At 44.7% G+C, this 21838-nt stretch overlaps 1 protein-coding gene across 2 annotated transcripts in view; it reads right to left on the bottom strand.

The window, feature by feature from the left end:
* Positions 1 to 7373: 7373 nt before the first annotated feature.
* Positions 7374 to 21838, bottom strand: part of EMB (embigin) — a 56690-nt gene continuing 42225 nt past the window's right edge. Inside the window, exons 3-9 of one of the 2 annotated variants that reach the window (XM_040339212.1) lie at positions 20849 to 21035; positions 16850 to 16938; positions 14468 to 14595; positions 11415 to 11697; positions 10412 to 10445; positions 10255 to 10320; positions 7374 to 8338 (exon numbers count right to left, since the gene is read on the bottom strand). In XM_040339212.1, coding sequence (XP_040195146.1) covers positions 10263 to 10320; positions 10412 to 10445; positions 11415 to 11697; positions 14468 to 14595; positions 16850 to 16938; positions 20849 to 21035 — 779 coding nt within the window. In that variant the 3' untranslated portion in view covers positions 7374 to 8338; positions 10255 to 10262. The remainder of the gene's footprint in view (positions 8339 to 10254; positions 10321 to 10411; positions 10446 to 11414; positions 11698 to 14467; positions 14596 to 16849; positions 16939 to 20848; positions 21036 to 21838) is intronic. The other variant, XM_040339203.1, reaches the window with a different exon arrangement.

Here is a 21838-nt window from a genome sequence, read left to right on the forward strand (position 1 = left end):
ATGTTTTCAGCTTTTTTTTTATCTCTTAGACCAGGGGTCTCCATACTTTTCAAGCAGAGGGCCAGTTTACTGTCTTTGAGACTTCAGGGGGGCCAGATTCTGACCAATGGGGGTAGAAAATGCCCCAGGGCCGAGCATCATGTCCCCAGTGTTGGTGGGCAGTAGGAGGAGGAATAGTGCTCCATCATTGCTATTAGTGGAAGAAATAGAGCACCATTGTTGGTATCATTGGGAGGAATAGTGCCTCATATCATTGGGAGCAATACTGCCCCAAGGGCCGGATAAAGGCTAGCAAAGGGCCACATCCGGCCCTCGGGCCACAGCTCGGAGACCCCTGTCTTAAGCCTCGTACACACAACCGAGTTTCTCGGCAAAAACCAGCAAGAAACTTGCTGGGAGATATTTTTTTGCAGAGGAAACCGGTCGTGTGTACATTTTCGTCGAGGAAACTGTCGAGAAACTCGACGAGCCAAAAAGAGAGCAAGTTCTCTATTTCCTCGACGGGAATGGAAAAACTTGCCTTGTCGAGTTCCTCGACAGCCTAACAAGGAACTCGACGAGGAAAACAATGTGTTTCGCCCGTCGAGTACCTCGGTCGTGTGTACGAGGCTTCAGACTGTCATTGTGAGGCCACCTTCTGTTCTTATATCGGACCTTCAGTCATTATTTCAACTTTCCATCCATTAAATCTTCTGCCCTTGTTGTTTTAAAGGGGAGGTTCACCCTAAAAACGACTTTCTCTTATTACACTGGCCCCCCACATTACAATATGATTATGCCTATTAGTTTTTTTTTTTATGCTGTACATACCTTGGTACAGCTAATTCACCCGTGGCTTCCGGGTTGCGAGTCCCGCGGGAGTGGGCGTTCCTAACATGTCTGTGATTGACGTTTTGACAAAAAACTAGCTCCCCCCGTCGCATAAGCCGCGTCACGATTGCCGAAAGGAGCCGAACGGCGATGCGCAGGCGCAGTATAGCGCCGACTCGCCGTTCGGCTCCTTTCGCCAATCGTCACGCAGCTTACGTGACGGGGAGAGCTAGTTTTTTGTCAAAAAGTCAATCACCAGCATGTTAGGAACGCCCACTCCCGCGGGACTCGCAACCCGGAAGCCACGGGTGAATTAGCTGTACCAAGGTATGTACAGCATAAAAAAAAAAACTAATAGGCATAATCATATTGTAATGTGGGGGGCCAGTGTAATAAGAGAAAGTCGTTTTTAGGGTGAACTCCCCCTTTAACTTTGAAAAATAAAACATATTTTTGACAGTAAAAAAATATATTCTGAAGACAGTAAATATCTTATACAGCCTACTTCCTGTTTCTTGTCTGGTCATTAGCCTAGGCTTATGACGTCATGCACATCTCTCTCTCACCAGGAATGCAGGGGGGGGGAGTCATAAGGGGGCCAATGAGAGCTGCAGAGCTGGAGGTGTGTCTGTGTAAATCCAGGAAGTGAACAGGCAGCAACTTCAGCTGCCCGCAGTTAAAATGGCTGCAGCTAGACTCAGTAAAAGGAGATTTCCTTAGCATATTTGGCAAGTACAGAATCACAGAATTTATAAAATAATATGCAAAGTGGTTGGAGGGAAGCTTTAGATGTTTTTATTACAAATTATGTGAGCAGACTGCAGTTCCTCGTAAAAAAAAAGTCAGCTGCCACTATTCAAAACTCTGTAAATCTTACATTTTTGACAGAAGGTCAGCTACTGTAAGTAGAACCCCTTTGCGTTCAATGTTTGGTCATGTATTCTATTCCTCCCAAGACAATATTCATATAGCTCCCAACTGTCCCTGATTTCGAGGAACTGTCCCACATTTGGGACAAAGTCCCTCCTTCCTCCTCATTTTGGTCTGAATTCAGTGGCGGAACTACCGCCATAGCGACCCACGCGGGCGCTATGGGGCCCGCAGCCGAGTGGGGCCCGGTGAGCAGAGTCGGCTCTTTAATTAGGCGATCGCCATCTCGCGATTGCCTAATTTGCCTTCAAGGTGTTGTGCGGGACAGACAGGGACTCGCGGGCGGCGGGTGCTGCACATAGCCGCAGACTGAAGGAGCAGAGCAAACAAGTGACATTGCTACGATCGTTCCTGGGGTGGATGGTGGGCAGGCTCAGGCTGCCTGCGTCCAATAGCAGGCTGCCTGGCAGCCCCAGTGCATGGCGGGAGTTGTAGTTCTCCCACAGAGCACAGGCACACAGACTTCAACTTGGCCGTCTGGTGCCTGTGCTCTGCAGAGAGACTACAACTCCCAGATTGCACTGCAGAGAGCGCGGGAGAGATAGAAGTTGCTTCTCCCTCAGAGTCCTGCTGCCTTTAGTCGTGGAGGAGGAGGACCAAGTCACCAAGGTGAGGAGCAGAAGGTGGTCTCCGTGTGCCCCATTGTGTAGAGGAGTCTGTGGGAGTGGGACTACAATGTCCAGCATGTCTGTGGAGGACTAACTTAGTGCGAGGCAGGAGGGGGAAGTATAGTGTATCAGTCCAGGGTCTCTCACTCTCAGTATAATGACAAACACAACGCCAAAATTACAAAGTGCAGAGATATAAACACATAAAAACATGTAAAACCAAATGAATGTATATTAAAATGGATTAATCATGAATACAAAAGTCCGAAGTTGCTGCTGGAAGGATATGATGTGAAACAAGGAAAAACAAACTAACACTCTCAGTATAACGTGTCTTTGCAGTGTGAGGAGGAGCCCTGAACATCCTGATACCCACTGAACACTGTATCCACATATCCCAATTACCACATGTCAGCAGCCCCCCTCCCTCTGCCCCCTAAGCCTCTTATCTCCCACTTCCATTCCCCCATTATTTTCTTCACCCCCTTTCTCTTCTCTCCTCACTTGCTCCATCCTCTCTCCCTCTGTCCTCTTCCCCCCTCTGTCCTCTCTACCTACATCTCTCTGTTCACTCTTGCTTCTCCCCCTCCTGCTGTCCAGGCTATCCTCCCCCCATCCCTCTCTCTATCCTCTCCCCCTCCCTCTAGCTATCCTTTCCCCCTCCCTCTTTCCACTCTCTCCTCTCAACCCCCCTCTTTCTATTCTCTCCCCTCCCTCTTTCCATTCTCTCCTCTCCCCCCTCTTCTATCCTCTTCCCATCCTCTGTCCACGCTATACTCCCCCTATCCACTCCCTCCCTCTCTATCCTCTCCCCCTCCCTCTGTCCAAGCTATCCCTCCCCTATCCACTCCTTCTCCCTCTCTGTATCCTCTCCCCTCACTCTCTCCCCTCCCTCTCTATCCTCTCTCCCCTCCCTCTTTCCACTCTCTCCTCTCCACCCCCCTCTTTCTATTTTCTCCCCTCCCTCTTTCCATTCTCTCCTCTCCCCCCTCTTCTATCCTCTGTCCACGCTATACTCCCCCTATCCACTCCCTCCCTCTCTATCCTCTCCCCCTCCCTCTGTCCAAGCTATCCTCCCCCTATCCACTGCCTCTATCCTCTCCCCATCCCTCTCTCTATCCTCTCCCCATCCCTCTCTCTATCCTCTCCCCTCCCTCTCTCTATCCTCTCCCCATCCCTCTCTCTATCCTCTAGCTATCCTTTCCCCCTCCCTCTTTCCACTCTCTCCTCTCCCCCCTCTTCTATCCTCTTCCCCTCCCTCTGTCCACGCTATGCTCCCCCTATCCACTCCCTCTCTATTCTCTGCCCCCTCTCTATTCTCTCCCCCCTCCCTCTGTCCACGCTATCCTTCCCCTAGCCACTCTTTCTAGCCTCTCCTTCTCCCTCTCTGTATCCTCTCCTCCTCCTTCTCTCTATCCTCTCCTCCTCCCTCTTTCTATTCTTTCCCCCTCCCTCTTTCCACTCTCTCCTCTCCCCCCTCTTCTATCCTCTTCCCTTCCCTCTGTCCACGCTAAGCTCCCCCTATCCACTCCCTCCCTCTCTATTCTCTCCCCCTCCCTCTCTATCCTCTCTCCCCTCCCTCTCTATCCTCTCTCCCCTCCCTCTCTATCCTCTCTCCCCTCCCTCTTTCCACTCTCTCCTCTCCACCCCCCTCTTTCTATTCTCTCCCCTCCCTCTTTCCATTCTCTCCTCTCCCCCCTCTTCTATCCTCTGTCCACGCTATACTCCCCCTATCCACTCCCTCCCTCTCTATCCTCTCCCCCTGCCCACTCTCTCCTCACCCTCTCTCTATCCTCTCCCCCTCTCTTTATCCTCTCCCACATCTCTCTGTCTGCTCTGATCCCCCCACCCTCTCTCTACTAAACTCCCTCTGTCTACTCTCTCCTCTCCCCCCTCTATTTACTCTCACCTCCCCCCTCTATATCCTCTCTGCCCCCTGTCTTTTCTCCCCCTCATTCTCTCCTCTCCCCCTCTGTCTACTCTCTGTCCTCTTCCCCCATCCCTTTCTCTGTCCTCTCTCCCTCCCTTCCCTCGGTTTCCCCCGTTCTCTTTCTGCCCTCTTGCCCCCTCCTTTTCTCTCACCTCTCCCTCTCCTCCTTATGTCCTCTTTCCCCTTCCCCTCTACTCCCCTTCCTCTGTACTATCCCCCCCCTCTCCCTCCTCCTCCAGGATCATGTATTGTGTAAAGACCATGGACCTCTACATCGGAAGCATGGGGCCTCATGGACATTATGAACAGCGAGGTCTAGAGCAGTGTTTCCCAACTCCAGTCCTCAAGGCACACCAACAGGTTATTTAAATTTTTGTTTTGCTGTTCAAAATTAATATAAGCTGTTGCTTGGGTACTGTGCCACATGAGTGTAGTAATGTGTTGTTCAATGGCATTAGTTGATTTTTTTTTGGAGGGGGGGGGGCCCCCATACAACATTTTGCTATGGGGCCCTGTGATTTCTAGTTACGCCCCTGGGTCTGATCTATATAGTTGTATATAAAATGCAATACTTTTCTATCAAAAAGTGTTTTATAGTGCTAAATATTTCACCCAATTTCTAAATTTGTAATTTTAAAATGCCAATATAAGGGAATAGGAAATAAAGAAAAGAAACTGCGCTAGGAAATTTGGCGGATAGGTATTCTTTAAAAAAAAAAAATGACTGAAATTCTGGTTATAAGCAGCAACTAACCTGAAAACGTGGATCAGTGAATAAACAATAAAAAATTAATATAATTGCGCTTAACCTCAATATACATAAATAAATTGACAGTGAATAAACCTGACAGATAACACTGCCAAAAAATTTCAATTCCGGTGCAACTCAATCCAAACTCGTGAATTGATATATAAAAATCATATGAAAAACAGTGATAATATATAAACAGTGTATATTGATAAGAGATGGGTGAATCATAAAGTGCATAGATGGTGTTCCATTAATAAAGTGACCACATATAGTAAATTTGGAAGTTCATAAACTGCATAATTGCAAAATTGGTGCATATGTAGCAACATTAAGTCCACACCCGTGAAGATATCCAAGTATTAGTCAGCTTCTCCGCTGAGTGATATAACAGCTGAAGTGCAATCCACCACCATATGATAAGTCGATCTGCTTACCAGAACAACTTGGTCCCCTATGACGGAGGAACCATGTACATGTAGTAAATCCCAAAAGTAGAATACCAGCCCTTGTGTTCAGCGTCTCATCGGTCAGCACGTTTCACAGCATTAGTTATTGATGGGCATGCAAAGAAAGAGGGGGGATGCCTCGATAGTGTAAAATCTTTTGGTGTTTTATTAAACAAAACAAAGCATAAAAACACACTCACATTTAGTAGAACAAAGGAGAGCCTTAAGCCTGTTGCGCTGGCCGGCCGCAAACAGGCAAACCCGTCCGTTTGGAGATCGAGCAGTGGAGGGTGATGACGCCCTACGCGTTTCATGATAGGTCACGTCGTCTCATGGCACGTGACCTATCACGAAACGCGTAGGGAGGAACGAGCGGCGTGCTAACGTCAGTGGGTTTCTTGCAGTGTCATCTGTTAGGTTTATTCACTGACAATTTATTTATGTATATTGAGGTTTAGCGCAATAAAAGGGAATTTTAGAGTAAAAAAAAAAAGTACTTGTCCATTTAACCAATCATGTTTATTAAAAGTCAGCAGCTACACAAGCAGCTCATAGAAAAGGAGGGGCCAGGGGTCCTGGGGGAGAAGAGGAGGATCAGAGCTTATCTGTACAAAACCATTACACAGCGCAGGTAAGTATAACATGTTGGTTATTTAAAAAACAATAACAATACCTTTTAGTATCACTTTAAGGCCAGGAGTTTAATCTGCCTATAATTTGCCTTTCAAGTTTTTCCCTCCCCCTCATCAACATGCTAATGACATTTTTAAATTAAACCTTTCCCTTCCCATTGCATACCTTATTTTAGACACAATGATGTCATCAATGAATCTCTTTGTTTCTCTATGCAATCCAGGAGATCGCGGCTAATGGGCATGGCTTCCTGAAAGCATTACAGCCCCTGCCTTAGTATAGCTTCTCAAGCCAACTCTTGGAAGGAGTTATAAAAAATATCAAAATGCCTTGATGAGTGGATGTCAGTCTGGAGGAGTGGCCAATCCTAGAAAGCTATATTTGCATACAGATGATGCCCACATATGAAGCTGAGCCTCCATGATTAAAGTCCTGAAATCCAATGAATGAAAGGGGGTGAGCCAGCCGCCAGGGATAGTCAGGCTGGAGAGTCAAGAGCTAAGTGATGCTGGGCGTCCTTCAGCCACTAAATGAGACAGGCTTTCTCTAACTTGCTGCAGATTTTAATGCACATTAAGAGAAGCTCACAGTGTGCAGTGAGATCAGAGTAAGCATTTTCAGCACAGGAGATGAGCCTGTACAACTGGAGTTCAGGAATAATCTATATAACTCCAGTTTTTATTTCTCTAGTATTGTATGGCTTGTCACCTGTTTCTTTGTTAAAGAACTACAGTTGAACCTCGGATTACGAGCATATTCCGTTCCAGGAGTATGCTCGTAATCCAAAGTACTCGCATATCAAAGCGAGTTTTCCTATTGAAGTCAATGGAAACAAAAATAATTTGTTCCGCATTGACTTCAATGGGATGCAATACCGAATATGGCCAGAGGTGGGGGGCGCCAGAGAGCTGCGAAAACGGACGAAAATGCCCGAGGACACTTCGGCACGTTTCCTGCGCCCCCGTACCTTAGGCCAAATTAGGTATTGCATGCCAATGTTCGGCTTTTCTCGGCTCCTGCGCCCCCCGTACCTCAGGCCAAATGAGGTACTGCAGGCCTATTTTCGGCTCTGCTCGGCTTATATAGATTATTTGGTACCTCAGACCAAATGAAATTTAAAAAAAAAGTTGCTCGCAAATCAAAACGCTCTCAAACCAAGTTACTCTTAAACCAAGGTTCCACTGTAATAAGGAAAAAGCAGTATGATGTAGTGACAATTCGCAGGAGGAAAAGCAGAAAGAATATCAAAAGGATTCTGTACATGCTTTTGTTTCTTTGTTTTTTTCAATGGTCAAAATCCCACAGTAAAATAATTTGGTACTTTGGAAGTAGACGACATTTCAACAGTATTGGCTTAGGTAACGTAATACATATATCTTATTGATGCATATGAATTTCCATCCTACTTCAAGCTCCCACCTCTATGACTAAGCCCCGATGGTTGGGGCGAAATGCGTCGGAGCCATGGTTTGTGGAGAAGCATAGACTGAAGCTGTTTCTTATTTCTATACTATATGGACTGGCCATTCTTTTTATTCACATACCAGTTACTTTCGGATGAGTAAATTTAGACACCGGCACCCCATTTCCTTAGGAGCAAGGGATGAGTTTTCTCCTTTAGCTTAAAGCGTCACTCCAAGCTGTTCATATATATCTTACTTTATAAATATAAATCTGTATTGTTAAATGGTATATACAGTTGTTTCTGATGCGTTAATAAATAACTTTTATCTGAACTAGCAGACAGACGCGTACATCTCATTCACATGAACTCATACAACAAACAGTGACACATACGAGGATCGTTCTTCACCTACATTTTTTGGAATTAGTTTACATATTACAGTTCCCAGAAGCCCTTGGTGACTCCAAATAGGACAAAGTGAACACTGGAGAATAACTATGGGGCTTATTGAGTGAATATTAGTGTGTAGCGAAATCTCCGCAATCAGGTTTGCAGAAAGTAAGAAAACCTATGGAGATGTTCTGACCTCTATTTGAGTTTTAACACAGCACTCATACCTGCAATTATTTTCTAGGCAACATTAAGTAATATATTTTTCAGTCAGTAAGCAGCATATGCACTAAAGTATGCATACAGTATATTATTATTGCTTGGAAGCCACGAACATTCAAGAATGTGGGATAGGTTGAAGTTGAGGTCCAACTTTGGTTGATACTGAAGATGGTTGAAGTTGGCTGCATAGTCCTCTGGAGAGGTTCTGCATCTCTACAAAGGGAAAAGAAGATACATCAGTATACAAATTGGACAATACGTTTCATCACCAACCTCATTTACAGTATATTCCTACATATCCCAGTGAAGATGGTGGGGGAGCAAGATAGGCAGGCAACTGTCTTTGCTTGTTCCTTTACTCAGGTTCCCTCTGTGAGATATTATGACGAACCAGGACAGAGAATTATTAACAGCTCTTGCCCCGTACACACGATCGGTTTTCCTGGCGGTAAAAAGTCCACCGGGAAAACCGAGGGGAAAGCAGAGAACCTGCTTGGAAGCTTTTTTCCCCTACACACGGACGGTTTTCCTGGCAGGAAAACTGCCATGAGAGCTTTGGTCAGGAATCCCGGCCATGTGTATGCTCCACTGCAGTGTTCCCCATAGGAAAACTGCTGGGAAAAAGACCGCCGGGAATCCTGGCAGGAAAAAAAAAAAAAAGGTTCTAATTTTTCCCATCGGGATTCCCGACAGTTTTTCTGTCGGGAAAATTGCCATGGAGCATACACACGGCCAGTTTTCCCGGCCAAAAGCTATCATGGCAGTTTTCCCGATGGGAAAACTGGTCGTGTGTACGAGGCATAAGTAGCTTTTCTTGGATTTTTAATAATATTGCACAAAGCAGGTAAGTACCGTATTTATAGCGGTATAACGTGCTCCCGCGTATACCGCGCACCCCTAAAGTTGCCCCGAATCCTGTGGAAAAAAAGTTTTTTTTGTACTTACAGTTTTGGCGTCTTGCGCGGCGTCCATCGGCGGCCTCGTCGGGTCCGGCGTCCTCCTGCGGCTTCGGGTGTCCTCTTCGTCGGGTCCGGCGTCCTTCTGCGGCTTTGGGTGTCCTCTTCGTTGGGTCCGACATCCGTCTGCGGCTTCGGGTGTCCTCTCCGTCGGGTCCGGCGTCCTTCTGCGGCGTCCTCCCCGCTCGTTTCCCGCGCTGAGTTTGAATACTGCGCCGACATATACAGAGCGCAGTACACTCGTGTATTGTCGGCAATGCTCGGCAACTCTCGCGCTGACGTCCTGTACGTCCAGGACGTGAGCGCGGAAGGAGCCGAGACTGCCCGGCTATACCCGAGTGTACTGCGCTCGGTATATGTCGGCGCAGTATTCAAAACTCGGCGCGGGAAAGCGGGTATCGGCGTATACCGCGCACCCACGATTTTGCCCTTATATTTTACTTAAGAATTGGGTTATATATTGTGTTTTTAGTGGTTGTAAACCTTCGTGTTTTTTCACCTTAATGCATCCTATGCATTAAGGTGAAAAAACACCTTGCAGTCACCAGCCCCCCCGAGCCCCCGTTTTACTTACCTGAGCCCCGAATTTGCAACCGGGGGGCAGGGCCGAGTCATACAATTGGCAGCTATGGACGCCGATTGTATGGCACAGGAACGCGGCCACAAGCTAACCCCCTAGGGAGAGAGATTCCCAGAGGGGGTTAGCTCTTGCGGGGAGGACCTGCGAGAGCCACCGAGGGACCCCAGAAGAGGACGATCGGGGGCAACTCTGTGCAAAACCAACTGCACAGTGGAGGTAAATATGATATGTTTGTTATTTAAAAAAAAAAAAGAACCATTAGTTCCACGTTAAAGTGTATTTTTTTCCAAAAAAAACAAGAAGGGGGCTAGGTCTTCAAGTGGATAATTATGATTTAAGAAATATAACCTGGAAGCTGATTGATGATTGATTTTTTGCCTTGTGCATTGCCAGCACCCACGGTCTTTGAGGAGGACATTGATTGTTTATTGCATTTGCCTGGAGCGGCGGTCTCTTTTTCTGGAAGCTGATTGGTTTCTATGCAGAACTGAACCAGATTGTGCACACTCCAGTTTTAGTAAATCAACCCCTATGTTTCAAAACTATATTCCGAAACGACAACAAGACAAGATCCCCAGAAGACGTTCTATCACCTTAGATATTAGGCTTTCCTCTGCCTTGTGGTGCTTTCTTCACTTTTGCCATTTTCTTCAGATTTCCTAAAAAAAATTACATTAAGTACAAATATTAAGCATTATACAAATCACAAGAAGACTATTAAGTAATGAAGAAACATGGGCAGGTTCTTACAGGTTTGCCATTTGTTCATCTTCGCTTTTAACTTCTGTGAAAGAGAAATAAAATATCATTAGAAACATGGAATGCATAATACATTTATAAATCACTGTAATCCCAAATATAAAGGGCAACATAATATGCACAACGTTTTTCTTAACACAAAACAGGTACGAAAGAGACCACCCCACGCTTGTCTGTCAAAGTGACCCTCGCTTATTTGTATTGTCACTTAAAGGGGTTGAAAAAGTTTTTTTCACCGTAATGCGACCCGGTCCTGAGCTCCGTAACCGCGCCCGCGGACCCGATTGCCGCTGGTGTCCCGCGATCGGGCCACAGAGCTATAGAACGGGGAGAGGTAAGTGTAAACAAACCTCTCCCTGTGCTTCCTAGTCAGCCTGTCACTGATCGTCTGTTCCCTGTCATAGGGAACGACGATAAGTGGTGTCACACGCCCAGCCATGCCCCCCTACAGTAAGAATCACACACTAGGGCACACTTAACCCTTACAGTGCCCCTTAGAGGTTAACCCCTTCACTGCCAGTGTAATTTTCACAGTAACAGTACATTTTTTTAGCACTGATTGTTGTAAAAATTACAATGGTCCCAAAATAGTGTAAAAAGTGTCCGATGTGTCCGCCATAATGACGCAGTCACGATAAAAATCGCTGATCGCCGCCATTACTAGTAAAAAAGAAATATTAATAAAAATGCCATAAAACTATCCCCTATTTTGAGGACACTATAACTTTTGCGCAAATCAATCAATAAACGCTTATTGTGATTTTTTTTACCGAAAATATGTAGAAGAATACATATCGGCCTAAACTGAGGAAAAAATATATTTATATACCGTATTTTTGGGGGATATTTATTATAGCAAAAAGTAAAAAATATTGATTTTTTTTCAAAATTGTCGCTCTATTTTTGTTTATAGCGCAAAAAATAAAGACCGCAGAGGTGATCAAATAATAATAATCAAGTAAACATTTAAAGCACAAAGCTGAGAATGTCTTACCTTCTTCACTGTGTTTCTTCTTGCTTAGCAGTTCATAGCCTAAAATAATGCCTACTAAAACGGCAACTTCCGCTACAATAGCAAGAAAGACCTTAAATGGCACCATTAAACTGAGCACATTGACTTCAACTTGTCCTTCACTTTCTCCAGTCTTATAAACCGCCTTGCACACATACGCGCCGCTATCGCCTTCAGTCAGGCCGGATATGTGCAGCTTTGTCTCATTGGCTGTTTTGTTGTCTTGTTTGAACCTTGAGGATTCTGAAGAGATAGTTAACAGTACCTAAAAAAAAAAGTGCAAAATGTAGTAAAATACATATACTGTATATTAAAGTGTAACTAAACTCACAAAACAAAGATTCGCTAAAGTATATTATGTTATAGGGAACATTGATCATTCTGCCTGAATTTCAGGAAAAATCTAAATGTATTTTTGCATATGGAACAGATACACTTTCTATGATTTTTTTTTAACTGACCACAAGGGAGCTCACCTATAGCGTTTACATACACTTTAAAGTTTTCCTAAAGGCTACATCTAACTATTCTTAAAAACATTTCCTTCCTATTCCTCCTATCTCTTGCAGACAGTGCCCCAGACGGCGTCATTTGTGTGACGAAACGCGCGTCAGGAGAGGAGACGTGCTGACGTTTTGCGTGACAGTCCGAGTGGACAGGCGGTCATTTAAGCCGGCCGGCTTTATTTTATGCTTCTATGTGATCAGTCTTTTGTAAGTGTTTTATCTCATTAATTTTTACAATTTATACTACGGTATTTTACTATTGTGAGTCCCATTATTTCTTGGGTATCCCATGCATCTGGTGACATCTGTGCCTTGAGGACCCATTTCCACTGGTGTGTGCTGCAGTCCATGACTAAAGGCCCGGGCTGGGGTTTACAGCCGCAAGCCATATTTGCTTGCCATTTGGTAAGCCTGTATTTCTTGTGGTGTCTTCACTTTTGGTGGTGGATTTTTTTAACATTCTGAATTATAATTTGAACCACTGAAGAATTTACTTCAATTGTGTTTTATCTTTGGACTTCACTGAACACATGATTAACACAGCTGTCATTGCTTTATTCAATTTTTTTTGTCACTTGTCTAGTTTATATAGTTTTTTTATTTTTTTATTTATCATAGCGCAACTACATTTTTTCTATTGACTGTTTGGTGTGTATATCACTTTTTAGTTGCAGCTTCATATTAGTGTTTTACCTAGCGCAGTATTTTCTTTTCTATATCTCCTGCATACCTTGTATAAAAAATATTGTAACTTTTTTTAATCCGGTTTGGTCATGTGATTCAGCAGCTTTAGCTCCCCTATAGAAGGGAGTGCTCGGCAAAGACTGAGAATTCCCAGAGCTGTGACGCTACCCATAGGCTCCCATGGCCCATCTCTCCTCTTGCCTGCAGCAGCTGCTCACTGACACAGAGCTGCAGGATCACGTGACCAGACCAAGGTGGATTAAAAATAGGTGAAGAATAAGTGCACAGATCTTTTTTATACTGAGTAGGAGGAGGAGCAAGGGAACTTTATAAAGAATAGTTAATATATTCCATAACTAATACTTTAACTTAAAAAGACCACATACTGTAGACCACATTGGTCAGTTTTACATTTTATAAGAGAAACCCTTAAAACCTGAGACTGATCTTGTAAACCAACCGAAAACAAAAATTTTAACGGCCACAGCCTGAGAATAGGAATAAGTGAACACTCAGGGCACCAAACATGTAGAATATAGAGGCTCCAGAAAAAAGGGGCAAGGTTGTATACCATGACATCATAATTAAAGCGGAGTTCCAGTCATTTGTTTGTTTATTAAAAGTCAGCAGCTACAAAAAGTGTAGCTGCTGACTTTTAATAAACAGCCACTCACCTGTCCCATGGTCCAGCAATGTAGTCACCGCAGCCGTGTTCTACCCGTGTCCTCCCTCGGCAGCGCCGGCATCTCTACTATAGGCTCCGGGCTGTGACAGCTTGCGACTTCACGATGGGGAGCCCACTGCACATGCGCAAGTGGTGCTGCGGTCTGTGACTGGCCCCAAAGTGTTCTAGGACCTGTCATGTGTCCCAGAAGACTTAGGGAGGGAGGGCAGGTACAGAAGTGGTAGCGGGTACCGGATCACCCCCCCCCCCTCCTCACAAACAGGAGCCAGGGAGGAGGCCTTATAGTGGGAGTTCCACTTTTGGGTGGAACTCCGCTTTAATATTTCCAAAGAAAAGCAACAAAATACAAAACAGAAACTATCAAATCAGCAGGACAATAAATCCAGAACAAGGACAGTAGGGGCTAATTTACACTTGTTGCCCCTTTGAGCATCCGAAGGATAGCAGCAGAAAACAGTCTCAGAGAGCTCTCACTCCAGTCTTTACTCACTAATGTCCTTGGATAATTGGACGCCTCCTTCCAATATCTTCCAGACACCTCTCAAGTGACAAATATTCACAGAAGTGATGTGAACTGGCTGGCTGCGAGGAGATCCAAAGAGAGAAGACATTGTTTACATTGGACCTTGCCAGTGAAACCAGACTAGATCCTTAGATGAAAGTCCCTCAGTTCCCTCGAGCAACGTTTAGCAAAATAGGCCCCACAGCCAGCCTAGCCTGCCCCACAGCCATGACAAGCCTGCCCCGGTGGGCAGCAGCCCTCCAGGCTGGGATCGCCTCCTCTAGGACAAGTGCCCCTCTGCTCCAAGTCTCAGAGTATTTATGCTCCCTCCCAGCCATCATCTGGGCATCTCTCCCCAGGGATTAGCCAGGGCTGCATACAAATTCAGCTGCTGATTTGTCTCTCGCAGCCCACTATCTTCCAGAAGCTTTGTAGACAGACAAGGAAAAGCAGTCAACCCTGCAGCCAGTGAAACACAGAAAAGACCAAAGCAATCGCATGCAGCTCAACAGTGAGTCAGCAACTAAATTTACCTAATCTAGCATCCATCTAGGATGTTGCTACACAAATACAAGCTACATTTTCTTCTGTTTTTGCCCATTGACACAAACCCAAAGCCCTTCAACACAGGCCTTAATGATTCTACACTACAACTTACCTGCTCATTTTCATTGACTTTATACCAGAGCCACTCCACAGGTTTGTACTTGAAACTGTCGCATTTCAGGACTGTAGAATCTCCATTATAAGTCACTAAGGTCTTGCCCCCACTATGAACACCAGGCACTGGAACAGCAGAAATGTAGATCAGTTCACAAAGTTTTAGAGAGGGTAACTGAGAAAACAACTTTGTATTTTGGAAAGGTGCTTCACAATTTTAGCATTTTCATGTGGGAGACCTTACTGGAGAGCATCGGCAGAGTGGGGGGGGGGGGTAAGAGGAGAGTGGTGAAACATCTTCATTGGATTTATTTTCTAGATTGTGTTCCAAATTGCGTGTTTGACCTTCCTCTGTGGGGGTCTGCACCTGATGGTCATGTGGGCGTCTTTCCTCTAAAGCACTCCGTCTGTAATCTTTGCTCATTACATCTTTGGAGCCCTTTAGAAACAACTTTGATGTATAGGACTTCTTTTTTGGACTCTCTTATGTGGAGAACTGGAGGTTACAATTTACTCCATATTTTAGCACTGCGCTTCTAGTATACGTGTTTACATATATTGGCCCGGATTCACATACATTGGCGCATATTTATGCAGGCGTAGCATATCTTTTTTAGGCTACGCCGGCGCAGAGCGGCAAGCACAGTATTCACAAAGCACTCGCTCCCACTCGCTGTTAAAGATACGCTGGGTTTCCTCGGCGTAAGCCAGCGTAGGTGGTAGTAGGCGTGAGCCATGCTAATGAGGCGTGACCCCATGCAAATAATGGGCCAAGCGTCATAGAAGTACTTAAAACGAACGGCAATAGCGCCGTCCCGTGGACGTATCCCAGTGCGCATGCTCAAGAATCACGTCGAAACTACTCCCTAAGATAAGACGGAAAGGCGTAGGAAAGTTAAGTCGGTTGGATGAAGCTTATTTTCAGGCGTATCTAGTTCTGTGGGCACGGCGCACAGATACGACGGCGCATAGTTACACTTACGCGGCGTAAATCGAGATACATCGGCGTAAGTGCTTTGTGAATCCGGGCCATTGTTTTCTTCCAGCAATATTGTGTTAGCAGCTATTATAATATTCCTTTCAATATTTTTGAATGTTTGTATTTTATTTCCTAGCGCAGCTGGTTAAAATATATACTATCATTGAAATAAACAGGCTGCCCTAAATGTGATACACTTATACAGGCAAAACCATAGGCACCTTGGGCCAGATTCATAAAAGAGATACGATGGCGTATCTCCTGATACGCCGTCGTATCTCTGAGATACGATTGTCGTATCTATGCGCCTGATTCATAGAATCAGGTTACACATAGATATCCCTAAGATCCGACAGGTGTAAGTGACTTACACCGTCGGATCTTAGGCTGCAATTCTAGACCGGCCGCTAGGTGGCGATTCCATTGCGGTCGGCATAGAATATGCAAATGACTAGTTACGCCGATTCATGAACGTACGATTTGCCCGTCGCTGTAAATTTACGTTGTTTCCATAGAGATACGCGGTAAAACTAAACCTGCCCTCTAGGTGATCTAGCCAATGTTAAGTATGGCCGTCGTTCCCGCATCGAAATTAGAAATTTTAAATTTCACGTCGTTTGCGTAAGTCGTCCCTGAATGGCGCCATTTACGTTAACATTGAAACCAATGACGTCCTTGCGACGTCATTTAGCGCAATGCACGTCGGGAAATTTTAGGGACGGAGCACGCGCAGTACGTTCGGCGCGGGAACGCGCCTAATTTAAATGGTCCCCGCCCTATTTGAATTAGGCGGGCTTGCGCCGGGCGGATTTACGCTACGCCGCCGCAAGTTTACAGGCAAGTGCTTTGTGAATCAAGCACTTACGCTGAAAACTTGCGGCGGTGTAACGTAATGTAATATGTAATACGTTACGCCGCCGCAGCGTAGGGCGATTCTACCTGAATCTGGCCCCTTGTCGCAACTGTATAGGTGTGAATGGAACCAGATTCTGAGAAGAATTTCATGAGTTGTTATTATTATTATTATTATTATTATTATTATTATTATTATTATTATTATACGGGGATTTATATAGCGCCAACAGTTTGCCCAGCGTTTTACAACATGGAGTTAATAAGAGTTAAATGATTTCCCTCTTTGATGAATGAATTGGAATTTAGTAAACCTTTAATAATCTTGTGATAGCTTGGCAGTCTACTTTTTTTGCTTCCAATATTCAGTGTTGTGCAACTCACTTCATCAGGCTATTGTCTGTAATTGGTTTATTTAAATGTATCAGCTCACATCTTTTTTTGTCAGTTCTCCCTCTAGTGGTCAAACTAGTACTGCAGCCTTTTAGAATCACCATAAAACAATCACAAATGTATAAAGAGTGTCACACACACAGGGGTCTTTCTTACCTTTTATGTAAAATGTTGCTTTTGCTTCTGTAGTAGAACTGAAAATGCAAGCATAACTTCCTGTACTGTTCACGTCTGCTACAGACACTCTGTATGTAGAAAAAAAATATATAATAAATCTTATGATAAACAACACTTTTTTGGAGGAATAAGATCTAACAGCTGCTGACATGGAAGCCACGGCTAAGGGCACTCATAAATGTAAAAGGAAAAATGGTAATAGTGTCTAGGGAGATTTCTATCGGGATATAGACATCACTTACACCCTGACAGAGGTTCTAACCCTTCCCTGATCTAGCCAAAAGAAAAAAAAAGTAATGAAAAGAGTCAGACTTTAACCACTTCCGGACCGCCGACTGTATACATGCGTCATTACTTTGACGTTAAATACCGGGGTTACGGCAGCAGCTAGATGCCATAACCCCGGTATAGTTTTACACAGTGGGCGGCAAGTTTGCCACGAGATTACTTTTATGGGCAGCAGGAGAGGTGCCCCTCTCCCCCTCCTCCCATCGCTTCTCAGCCATTTTCCCAGCTTACCGGAGACGTGGGTAGCGGCGAAAACGATCCGACCTTCTGGACCGATGGGCAGTTAGTCGAGTGAGCGCAAGATGGTCACCACTCGACCCTATGCCCTTGGAGGACCAGAGCGATGTCTGATGTCACTTCCGCCCAACAGCCTTAAAGGGCCCTTTTTTAAGTTTAAAATTACTTTTTTTTTGCTTTTAAAAGTGGTATAAAGGTACAATTTTTTTTTTCCTAAATAGCTTCATTTACCTTAGTGCAGTCCTCCTTCACTTACTTCATCCTTCCATTTTGCTTTTAAATGTCCTTATTTCTTCTGAGAAATCCTCACTTACATATATACACACACACATAAAATAAGTCTGGGATTGCTGCACTTAAAGGGCCAGATTCAGGTAGATCAGCGGATCTTTAGATCCGCGTGATCTATCTGATTTAAGATACCCTGCCGCAAGTTTGAGAGGCAAGTGGGTAATTCACAAACCACTTACCTCCAAACTTGCAGCGGCGTATCGCAAATCCCCCGGCGGAATTCAAATTCCGCGGCTAGGGGGAGTGTACTATTTAAATCAGGCGCGTCCCCGCGCCAATTTAAATGAGCATGCGCAGTCCGTGAATTTTCCCGGCGTGCATTTCTCCCACTGACGTCACTAGGACGTCAGTGGTTTCGACGCTTACGTAAACGACGTCCATCCGTATTACAGAACGATTTACGCAAGCGTAAAAAAATTCAAAATCGACGCGGGAACGACGGCTATACTTAACATTGCCTGCGCCTCATAGAAGCAGGGGTAAGTATACACCGGGAAAGCCACTACGGAAACGTCGTAACAACACTGCGTCGGGTCCGCGTATGTTCGTGAATTTGCTATCTCGCTGATTTACATATTATTCAACGTAAATCAGCAGGAACGCCCCCTGCCCCATTTTTAAATTACAAATAAGATCCGACGGTGTAACACAGTTACACCTGTCGGATCTTAGCCATATCTATGCGTAACTGATTCTATGAATCAGGCGCATAGATAAGACCAGTGTAAGTCAGAGATACGACGGCGTATCAGGAGATACACCGTCGTATCTCTTTGTGAATCTGGCCCACAATGTATTAAAGAAACACGCAAAATATGCAAAGAAGATCAAGAAAGAAATGCAATTTGTTACATTAATGTCAGCAACAGTTTCAGGCTAGAGAAACTATATACCAGGAACTACCCAGAGGATAAATTACAGCATTGCTAGAAAAATACTCGATTAGAGACCAAACTAGATAAACCATAGCTCCCAATTGTCCCTGATTTGGAGCAATGTCCCTCTTCCCCCTCATGTGTCCCTCATTTTGGTCTGATCCATATAGTTGTATATAAAATGGACTTGTTATCTTTCAAAAAGTGTTTCCCAGCGCTAAACCTTTCATCCAATTTATAATTTGCTTTTTGTACATTTTAAAAGCCAATATAAAGGAAAAGTAGAGGTAAAAAAAAGCCCTTGTGGATTTAATTAACCATTTTTTTGTTAATTCTCCTTTAAGGGGGTGTGGCAGGGGGGGTGTCCAATCCCTACATACGTTTGATAGTAGGTGTCCCTCATTCCCATTGTTGGGAGGTACGGTTAAACTAGCTCTGACTAGGCATTTTGTAGAGAAGGGTCACACAGTAGCAGAACTTAAATTTATGGTCATTGATACAGTACCCCGCAATAGACACGGGGGAAATCGAGAACTGATTTTAAGCGGAGTTCCGCCTATAAATGGAACTTCGGCTTTTTGGAATCCTCCCCCCTCCAGTGTCACATTTGGCAACTTTCAGGGGGGGGGGAGGAGGGAGCAGATACCTATGTAATACAGGTATTTTATCAAACATCTGGGCAAAGATCACTGTGGTGATCGCGGTGACCTACGCCACGTCCAGCCAGTATCATTTATACAGTGACAGCGCATTTGTTTTAGCACTGATCACTGTATTGGTGTCACCGGTCCTCAAAAAGTGTCAGATGTGTCTGCCGCAATGTTGCAGTCCCGCTAAAAATTGATGATAGTCAAAAAAAAGTCCATAAATCTAACCTATAGTTTGTAGATGCTATTACTTTTGCGTAAACCAATCAATATATACGCTTTTCAGGATTTTTTTTACCCAAAATTTGTAGCAAAATATATATTGGCCTAAATTGATAAAGAAATTAGATCTTTTACATTTGTTTATTGGATATGTTTTATAGCAGAAAGTAAAAAAAAAATATATATATATATTTTTTTAAATTGTCATTTTTTTTGTTTATAGCGCAAAAAATAAAAACCGCAGAGGTGATCAAATACCACCAAAAGAAAGCTCTATTTGTGGGGAAAAAAAGGACATACATTTTATTTGGGTACAGCGCAATTGTCAGTTAAAGAAAGTGTCGTATCGCAAAAAATTCCCTGGTCAGGAAGGAGGTGAAATCTTCCAGTGGTAAAAGTATGAGCTAAATATAAGGGGGCAGATTCATCAAGAGATACGACGGCGGATCTCCTGATCCGCCGTCGTATCTGTGAGAGCCGACGGTCGGATCTGTGAGATCCCACGGTCGGAGCTATGCGACTGATTCATAAGAATCAGTTCCGCATAGATCTCCCTTAGATCCGACTGGTGTAAGTGACTTACACCAGTCGAATCTTAGGCTGTAATCTCCCGCCGGCCGCTAGGTGTCGTCGCTTTTTTTTACACGTCGCATATTCAAATGAGGAGAACCGCCGATTCACGTTCGTACGCCCGCCCGTCGCTCTTTTTCAACGTCGTTTGCGTTTGGCTTTTTCCGGCAGATAGCTACCCCTGCTATATGAGGGGTAGCTAATGTTAAGTATGGCTGACGTTCCCGAGCCGAGTTTTAAATTTGTTACGTCGTTTGTGTAAGTCCGTTGGGAATACGGATGGCCGTAAGTAACCTAGCCGCCGAAAACAATGACGTCCTAGCGACGTCATTTGGAGCATGCGAACGCGCCTGATTTAAATTGTATACTCCCCCTAGCCGCGGAATTTGCATTCCGCCGGGGGGAGTTAGGATCCGACTGTGCAATTTGCGAGGTAAGTGCTTTATGAATCATGCACTAGCCTTGTTAAATTGCACCGGCGGATCGTAAAACACGTAGATCTAGCGGATCTAAAGATCCGCTGATCTACATGAATCTGGCCCAAGGTGTCAGAGTAACTGCACCAACAGATTCTTGACACATAAATCCAACTCTGATGACAGGATAACCTAATAAAAGGCTGAATGTTTATCTGGAGGTCAACTCCAAATTAGCCCAGACCCCTCTGTACACAGTACCACTCTGTGAGTATTTTGCGTTACAATAAAGTTTGCTGATTCAAATGGGCAATTTTAACTGTCGATTCAGATTGACAAATTTAACCCAAACATAATCTAAATACCTAGAGACACTTTGTCAAATGTCAGCGTGTTCATTTTTGTCGGCTTATGAACACACACAATACTCACTCCAGTGTGGTGCGCCATTCACCAGCTGTATTATTTTCTGAATAACGATCTTTGTTGATTTCTTCCTCTCCATGTATCCATGTTAGATTGGAAATCGGCATGGAGTCAGCTTTCAGAATACATTCTAGTTTCAGATGCACAGGGCTGTCCAGAATGATGTTTTCTTCTGTGTCCTTGGATGACAAGCCTGGAGAGAGATAAATAGAGATTGCTTACACAACGATCGAACAAACATTATGATTTAGAAGCTGAAATGTAGCTGAAACATCAGAATGGCACCAGGCCAGACACGTTATGGAAGTTTGTACAGCAATATATTTGACTATCGATATAATGAGCTGCTATCGTTTGCCTTTTGTAGCCATTGATAAAGCTGAATTTCAGGTAAACAGCTGAATACCGTATATACTTGAGTATAAGCCAAGGTTTTCAGCACATTTTTTTGTGCTGAAAATGCCCCCCTCGACTTATACTCAAATCATCTTTTTGCGTCTGATCTTCCAGATTTTGGGGACCCGGTACTGGCCGGCCGTAGGTCCTCTGGACCCCAAACTTGGCACACATGTAACCCTGATTTTTCAAACCTGGGCATCCCTTCTATAGACTCCCATGTTAAACGTCAGTCTAGTCATGGACACAGTGAGGCATGGGCATAGTGAGGCATAGGCACAGTGAGGCATGGACACAGTGAGGCATGGGCACAGTGAGGCATGGGCACAGTGAGGCATGGGCACAGTAAGGCATGGACACAGTGAGGCATGGACACAGTGAGGCATGGACACAGTGAGATATGGGCACAGTGAGGCATGCACATGGACACAGTGAGGCATGGACACAGTGAGGCATGGACACAGTGAGGCATGGACACAGTGAGGCATGGACACAGTGAGATATGGGCACAGTGAGGTATGGACACAGTGAGGCATGCACATGGACACAGTGAGGCATGGACACAGTGAGGCATGGGCACAGTGAGGCAATGTGAGGCCC

Source organism: Rana temporaria, chromosome 1 (genome assembly GCF_905171775.1).
Source record: "Rana temporaria chromosome 1, aRanTem1.1, whole genome shotgun sequence".
NCBI classification, from domain to species: Eukaryota; Metazoa; Chordata; class Amphibia; order Anura; family Ranidae; genus Rana; species Rana temporaria.